The 8,350-nt window shown below is 38.1% G+C and overlaps 1 protein-coding gene across 1 annotated transcript; it reads left to right on the top strand.

Moving 5' to 3' along the window:
* The first annotated feature begins 1,743 nt into the window (after nucleotides 1-1,743).
* Nucleotides 1,744-8,332, top strand: SLC7A13 (solute carrier family 7 member 13). Its single transcript, XM_066332868.1, has 4 exons — nucleotides 1,744-2,566; nucleotides 4,959-5,090; nucleotides 6,742-7,106; nucleotides 7,845-8,332. The coding sequence occupies exons 1-4, from the start codon at nucleotides 1,843-1,845 to the stop codon at nucleotides 8,088-8,090; spliced, it is 1,467 nt and encodes a 488-aa protein (XP_066188965.1). The 5' UTR covers nucleotides 1,744-1,842; the 3' UTR covers nucleotides 8,091-8,332.
* The last annotated feature ends 18 nt before the right edge of the window (nucleotides 8,333-8,350 follow it).

Raw genomic sequence — 8,350 nt, 5'->3', positions numbered from 1 at the left:
CTGCATCTGTACTTTGAGATGCCATTCAGTGTAACACTGATTTACAAATCCAAATCGAAATCCAGCTGTACATGGCAGAAAACACAGAGGGTTGTAAGATTGTTGGACATCAAAAAATACGTGTTTATTCACAGAGAAGGAGACTCAGAAAAGACACTGAAATAAAACAAGAAATTACGTGTTTTAACCGTTTAAAGCCATGCTGAAATTACCGATCGTGAATACAAGATAATTATTTTTAATTATTATGAAATATTAATAATTCATGGTGAATGTATATTTAAATACATACTACAATTTATGAAGTTATTGAATGTGATTTAAGATGTATGCAAGTTTTGGTAAGTAGAGGTGGTGCTTCTTGTAGAACTATAAGTTTTGTAAGGTGAAAGAATTTAGTACTGAGTACTGCAGGGATTTGGAGAAAATGGAAGAATTTTCTTATGGTTATAAGCTGCTCTGGAGCTGTAGATTCTGTCCCTGACCATGCTGCAAAGCTTCTGTGTGGTGAAGGAAACCCACTTTAAGTCATTGAAACAATTAACAGAACAGTCTGTGCACATGCCTATTTTAGCCAAAGATTTCTTACATGATGGAATATTCTGCAAACTAACTTTCCAGATGAATTTATTTTGTATTTGAGTGAAAATCTGCTGTTCAGGACTGGTGTGAACCACTGTGTCTTTCAAGTTGGCCCCTGTAAAAGCATGAGTTTTGTTCACTGCACTGCTGAGCTTTGACCTGCAGAACAAAACTGGTTCTGCGACTTGACTGACAAAAAGTATGAACTTTTAGTTAGCACTTGGGAGTTTGGGCACTTACAAAACCGTTAGAGTCCGTGCTGAGCTTCTTATGAGTTAGTTTTCTTCTTTCTGCCCATTTTTCTCGACATCTTTTAAAAAGAAAAATTGCATTTTTTGGTACAAAACTCATTGGTTTATGATACCTCCACATCTGATTGAAGAGAAGCTCCTAGCACAAAATATACCACAGATTGATAAATATGTAGAAAAATCAGTGGCCACACCTTAAAAGACACATGCCACACTGGTGGGAGCTCCTATTCTTCCTCTTTCTGTTTCACAGCCCCTGTGCAGAAATGAAAATTTAGAAATGAAAATTATGATACAGCTTCTTTTCCTCACAGCAGTATCTGAAGATTAATATCATCTTAGGACGTGCTTGAGTTCTAGTCTAACAATGAGTGCTCAGGAAAAAACTGGGGGCAAACCAGGTAATTTTCTTTCTAGGGCAGTGTTTAATGAGTGAAGTATAAACAAGCTCCAGTATGCCCAGTGACTGATGAGATTTTGGCAAAACATACTAGCGATCATTGGTTATCACTATTTTCTATCTGAAAGGTGGAAAAATAGTGCCAGACTGTTCATCTAATGTCTATGTCACTATCAATAATATAGGAAAGTTGATTTCTTTCCTTGTGCTGCCATATGCTTCCTCTTTCCCTAGGGTTGATGTAAAAGTCACATTTATTCATGTCTGTGGTTGTCTCTGAAGATGTGCGTAAAACAAAGTGAAATCTGTTGATGAAAATCATCTGAGAAATGAGCAATTGCTGTGTGTTATTTTTTATGTTGTTTTCTTTAAAAATACCTGCAGACCTTAATAATTTCTGCAGTACATATTAAACCAACGTGTACATGATTTGCCAGTGTTTCTTGAAGTATTTGGTTAATTATCTTCACATAGGAGGCATCAAAACCCAAAGTATGCTTTCTTTTCTGAATGATTAAGCCAAGCTTCCCATAACATTCCACTAGCAAGTAGGGCTATGACAGACTGCTAACAACAAAGTGAAATCTGCTGTGAAAAAAACCAGGAAAAATGGGAAAAGGAAAAAACAATGAACCCAAAGATGTGCAAAGAAAAGAAAAAGCGAAGATACAACTCAAAAAAAATATAGGTTATTTTGATGGGGTAAGTTTTATTGTAGGAACAATTGTTGGAGCAGGAATATTTGTGTCTCCCACAGGGGTGTTAAAACATTCCTTACTCAACGTTGGCGTTGCACTAACGATCTGGACTGCATCTGGGCTCGTTTCTCTGATGGGTGCCCTCTGCTATGCGGAGCTGGGGTCCGCTCTGCCCTTCTGTGGAGGAGAATACAGCCATATTAAGAGAGGCCTTGGATCCCTACCCGCCTTTGTGTTTATCTGGACATCGACGTTTACCAAGCCAGCATCAAATGCTGCTCGAGCCTTGCTGTTTGCTGAATATGCCACACAGCCTTTCTATGGCATTTGTCCTGCACCAGATGTGCTGAAGAAGTGCTTGGCCTTGGCCGTGCTCTGGTCCCTGGGGATTTTGAATGGCCTCAGCGTCAAAATGGCTGCGTGGGTGCAGACGATTTTCACTCTGCTGAAGATGATGGCCTTGTCTGTGATTGCTGTCGGAGGCATAGTTCTCCTCGTTGCCAGGCAGAAGGAGAGTCTGGCCAGGTTTGAGGACATGTTCGGCTCGGAGATCCCCAACGCCTCGCAGATTGCCGAAGCCTTCTTCCAAGGGCTGTACGCCTACGGAGGCTGGTGGTCCCTCAATTACATGGCAGGTATTCTGCTCCTCTTCTTTAGAGTTATTCTGCAGTTCTCATTCTTGTGTTTCCCAGCTTGTTTTGGGAGAACTTGTCTCTGCTTCAAGACCACAGGGCTCTTCATATTTTACATGAGTGTTTGTTGGGGCTTTGTTAATAGAAGAGGCATTGTTCCCCTCTAGGGACAATTCCTGCTTTTTGTGCAGAATCAGTCTGATGTTTCCAGAGAAGTGCAAGAGAAATCATAATAGTTAATTTTAAATTTCATGTGTAAACAGAATTTTTCATACCTTAAAAATTTGCATTTTGTCTTTCTCAGTGTCCATGTCAGTGTATTTTCAGGAAAGTATTAAGCTATCTATGCCAAACAATTTGTGCATAGATAATTTCTATCTAAATATCTGTGCCTTATCTGAGGTTAGGCAGCTGATTTGAACATGGACAAATTAATTTTGGTTTTTGTTGGAATGTAGTAATTTTATGGGATATATTTCCCTGGGGAAATAAACTTTTGAAGTCTAATAGAAGGTAAAAAGAGTTCTATGGAAGGTGGTATCATTTTTTTCAGATATTTTTTTCTCAGTTTTAACATTCAAAAGGTTTTTGAATATCTATTTACTTACGTATTCTGTACCTGCTGACATGTGACAGTAATAAATGAGCATTTTTTCGTGAAAGCTAGAGATGTTCATAATATTATTCAAGTCACAAGTTAAATAATAGAGTTTTATTGTATCATCTGATTCATGGAATTACATTGTAGGCAAGTAGATGTTGGTGTTATATCTTTAACCATTTGTATCCATTGACCTCTATCATGTAAAACATTAAATAAACTGAATGTGTGAAATGCATATCACAAAGTTCAGTGGTGAGGATAATGTGAAAATTTGGTTAATGTTTAAAACCCTGACTGTTGTCTTTATAATCCTGGTATTCCAGCTTTAAAAATAGGGTGCAATTAAAGAAAAAAAAAAGAAAAAAAGTAATATAAATCAGGAAAGTATGGTTTTGAAACCTTAGGGATTCCATAAAGGCAAGCACTTTGCTTTGTAAGCCTCCGAAAATACAAGACTTATGGTAAAATACTGATTTATTCTGATCAGTTAGCAGTGCTAATAAACGCCATACACTGGGCAGCACAGCTGTTTAGACAGATGTAGCCTATCCAATACTTCTGAACCAAACTGAGTTTCCTGTTCTTCAACAATAACTTCATTTCTGTGAGCTTCAGCTGATAGATCAGGTGCCAGCTGGCTGGCAAGACTGCAACAAGCAACAAAACGAATGGAAAGATAAATTTAAATTGGCAATTTTGGTGATTATCCTCTTATGAGCTCAAAATTACTAAGTGTATTTCTTACATCTGAAATAAATCCCAAATTCTCTGATAGTATCTGAATTCCACTATTGTGGTCCTTCAGTCTTGTCTCTGTTCACTTCAGCCAGCATGGCTCAAGGCTGATATGCTGAGCAGAAGATAGAAATCAAATGTGAAGGAAGAGAAACACATTTATGTCTTCTAAAAAGAGTTTAAATGAGCTTCACATTTGACTTTTCACTTCTTCCCTTTTATCAGTTACTTGCTGGTAATACTCAGGAAATTGTCTATAAATGCTGAGGGAAGTGGGAAGTGGAGAGGGACCAAGAGGAACGAGTGAAAGAGATAGAAAAAGAACCTTTTTGATGGAAATTAATCTTCTTGAAACCAGCTCCATCTTTTGCTAGGACTAGGACATGCTCAGGAATGTGTGCCAGTGCCCGAGTTATTCACATGCAAAATATGGGGTTTTTTCTCTTGTTTGTTAAGAGTAGTTCTAATATATCAGGCTTATCACTAAAGTTTTCCTCCACCATCTTTGCCCCTGGAAAAGACAATAATCATCAGAATCTATCTGGGAATGGTCCCCTTTTAAAGCCACTGCATTATTGCTCTTATGTCTATCCCTTCAGTCTTTTCTGTTACTTCTGTATTTCTTATATAAGAGCACAGAGAAAGGTTTTGTGTAGGAATAGGCAAATATGGTCAATCATAAGCAAATATGGTCAGATCAGGATTCGTGAGGGGATGTAAGAATAAATAATGTGACTTAAGAGTTTCATGTTTAAGCTAGTGAAATTATTACTCCTTTTGTCATTTTTTCCTTTTGTCAATCAGCTCTTCATCCAGCTCTAACATCCAAAATAGTTAGAAATAGCTAAATAAAAAAATTGTTTAAGAAACTTTAATATTAACCTTTTTGAGAACCACTGTAGGACTTCACAAGCAGAGAATTTAGCAGCCATGACTAGGTATTGGGGCAGGACTTTGGTATCAGTCTTGTCTAACTCGTCACAGCTTTACCACTGAAAAACACTTGCAGAAGGTACACTGCTTGCTTCATTTGTTGTTTTAAATTGTATTTTTCAGAGGAGATGAAAAACCCCAGCAGAAATATCCCCTTAACTGTGATGACTGCTGTTCCTGCAGTAATTGTTTTTTATTTACTAGTGAACATCTCGTATTTAACTGTCCTCACACCTAAGGAAATTGTCTCCTCAGGTATGTATTATATTTTTTTCATTAAAAAGGACCGGCCCATTGACATATCCATCTGATTTAACTTCACAGTCCAGAAATTTAGCTTAATTTTCTTTCAAAAGAGATTTCTTCTTTAATTTTGCTGTATGACACAAATTTGATGAATGCAGGCAGGTTGTTGAAATTGTTGGCTTTTCCACACACTGTGGAGAAAAAGAAATCAGAAGTGTATGAAAACCTGGAAAATAAAGTGAAAGTCAGGTCCCAAGTATAGAGATGGTCTTTGTTTTCCTGTAGTTTTAATCTTATCTCCTCCTTCTTCCCCATCTCATTGAGTGTCAGACTAAAGTCATTACTCTTTAGGAGGTGGACAAGTCTAACATGTTCAAGAGGATAGAAAAGACTATGGACAGAAAAATGTAGCCATTTTGGATGTGTATTATTCCTGATAAATAATGCGATTTCTTAGAAGAGCCTATACAAAATTTCAGTGTGTGTAAAGCCTGTCTCAGATTCTGTACCAATAAGCTGGCCATGAAAAGCTCCAAAGGGAACTGTATTTCTCTTTGATTTCCCAAGCAGCATATTTTAAATCCCACTGTAATGAGACTGAGCTGTGAGACCTTGTCTGCAGGCCTGACAAAAAACATACCTCATTTGGATGGATCAATCATTTTTTTTCCTATGAGAAAAGCTCACTGATATAGATGAGAACAGTGTACCTGTCACTCAGTAGCCTCATATTATTGCTCAGCCAGTGTCAGGCTGTCTGCTGGGAGAGATGGATCATTTGCATGCTACAATGAAGGAGGCAGCAAATACCAGACTATCCATGAATAGCAGCTGCCAGCTGGCATGACCAGCTCCACAGGGGAGCATACCAGGGGAACTGTGATTATCTATGCCAGCTGAGAAAAAATATAGCACTTTTTTAAACATTGCTTGTTCTTGTTCCTTCACTTTTTTTTTTTTTTTTTTTTTTTTTTTTTTTTTTTTTTTTTTTTTAAGGGGGGGGGGCACTGTTTTCTCCATCTCTAGTAACTTTCTAGCAGCACAGGACGCTGCAAAACCTATGTTGCTCATGGCATTTAGTTACAGATCCACTAAATCTTGTCCTCACTACAATATCAGCTATAGCTAATTTCCAAGCAATATTGAATGCCTCTTGTTTAGAAACTATCTTTCACATTTCCCAGTTCCACCCAAAGCAAAATCTCATTAGTAGCACATTGGTTGACTCATCTCTGAACACAGATGTGCTCCTGTTGGCAGTTTCCTGTAACTGCAGATTGTGTCACCACCATGGTCACACCAGGGACCAAGGAGTTAAATTTCTTTCCTAGCCCAGGTGTGTGTGTTTGTGATGCAGGACATGAGATGCAGCTCACTCCTGCTGGGCAGTCCATGACTGTGGTATTGACCCCAGCAGGTTTCCCAGGCTTGCTCTGGCAGACAGCCCTCCTTCTTGCTGTCATCCTCCCATTAAATGTTTAGCGCAGAAATAGAAATTTAGAAATACCTTTAGGATTGGATTAGTGTTGGACTACTGCAACGAAAAAGCAGGAATTGCTGGTAAATAATAGGTGCTTCTTATATTTTAAGTTTTGTTCCTGTTGAGTCTGTTATTCAGAACATAGTACTTGTACTACACTAAATCTTTGCTTTCTTGCAGTTGCTGTGGCAGTCACTTGGGCTGATCAAGTGATCCCTTCTGTTGCCTGGATCATTCCTCTCTCTGTTGCTGTGTCAATATTTGGTGCCCTCAACAGCAGCATGTTCACACTTGGGCGCTTGAGCTATGCTGGAAGTCAGTCAGGACATTTACCTCTTTTAATATCCATGCTTAATGTCCACTCTTGTACTCCTGCACCAGCCATGATTTTTTCAACCATCATTGCATCAATTTTTATCATCCCCTCTGACCTTATTACGTTAACAAATTACTTCGGATTTTCTGCCTGGCTTATGATTGGATTGACTTGTGCAAGCCTGATTGTACTTCGATACCGGGAACCTCATCTACACCGACCATACAAAGTAAATGGATCTAAGTTGCAAAATATTTTTATAGATCTTTTTTTGAGTCCTGAGTAGCATGCAAAAGTTATAGAAGTGCAAATCCAGAGTGGATAGTCACAAAAATGCAGATAATAATTTCAATGCTTAGAGCTTTATTTGAAAATTTTGTTTCACTATAGAAAGAAGAGAAACAAATAGATGATCTCTGCCCCAGAGAACTTGAAAACATGAGATGGTTCTTTGCAGAATGGGTGAGATGTGCAAACAATGTAGAACCATACTAGAGTGGAGCAGTAACAAGAATAGTATAGGACCTATTGCCATTCAGAGTTAATTATAGTTTGATCTGCTCTCATCTTCCCTGACACAATCACAGGCATTAAGGATAGGTTGAATTTTCCCTTACTCTAGCAGTCAGAAAGCCAGGTTAGAAGTGTATGCTTATTGTGAAAGCTTCTAGGCACCCAGCCCTGAGAGACTTACAGGAACCTACAGTATCTTATGTGAACAAATGGATTTCCAGTACTGCCTGTCTCTCCCCCTCGACAATAGAAGGAGCCTAAACAAATATTTTAAAAAAGATGTCTCTCTTATAGGGAATTTGAGTCAGATGACTCTTGTCCTGGGTAAATTTATAGCAGCATGCAAAATGGTACTCTACTGTGGCAAAGAACACATTGTTACTCTAGTGAATGAGGCATAAAATCACAGTTGGTTAATTTATTTCCTAAACCACTTTTTTTCTTTCTCTTACAGGTGTTTTTACCAGTTCCATTTATGATGGTGGCGATGTCTTTCTTCCTCGTTATAGTTCCTATAGTCTGGTCTCCAAACCTGCAATATGTTTATAGTTTCCTGTTTATGCTTGCAAGTCTTATTGTTTATGTGCCTTTTGTACATTTTAAATTGCGTTTTGCATTCCTTGATAAAATTACTTGCCACTTACAGCTCCTGTTAGAAGTCTGTCCTGCTGATAGATCTGCTGAAGGCAAATGTGAATAATGGCATATATTTAATCTCAGTACAAATTAGAGCCAACAGAGGATTTTGTTTAACTGGGATTGTAAACAGTAAAATTTAGATGTTGGTTTGATATTATATAGATGTGGATGCGTGCATATACATATATAAATGTATACACATATATTTCAAAGATGCACATATATGTATGTATAGGCACAGAGTCACAGAATCACAGAATGAACTAGGCTAGGAAAGACCTTTGAGACCATCAAGTCCAACCCATGACCCAATACCTCCTC

Source organism: Sylvia atricapilla, chromosome 1, assembly GCF_009819655.1.
Source record: "Sylvia atricapilla isolate bSylAtr1 chromosome 1, bSylAtr1.pri, whole genome shotgun sequence".
Classification (NCBI taxonomy): domain Eukaryota; kingdom Metazoa; phylum Chordata; class Aves; order Passeriformes; family Sylviidae; genus Sylvia; species Sylvia atricapilla.
Note: the sequence above shows the minus strand (reverse complement) of the source record. Positions and strands in the feature narration are given on the sequence as shown.

What these genes read in the sequence shown, in the direction of transcription:
- SLC7A13 (XM_066332868.1), top strand. Translation starts at nt 1,843, where the DNA reads ATGGGAAAAGGAAAAAACAATGAACCCAAAGATGTGCAAAGAAAAGAA. An exon ending in TAAGGAAATTGTCTCCTCAG is followed by an intron (nt 5,091 to 6,741) that starts GTATGTATTATA and finishes GCTTTCTTGCAG; the next exon opens with TTGCTGTGGCAGTCACTTGG. An exon ending in ATCTACACCGACCATACAAA is followed by an intron (nt 7,107 to 7,844) that starts GTAAATGGATCT and finishes TTTCTCTTACAG; the next exon opens with GTGTTTTTACCAGTTCCATT.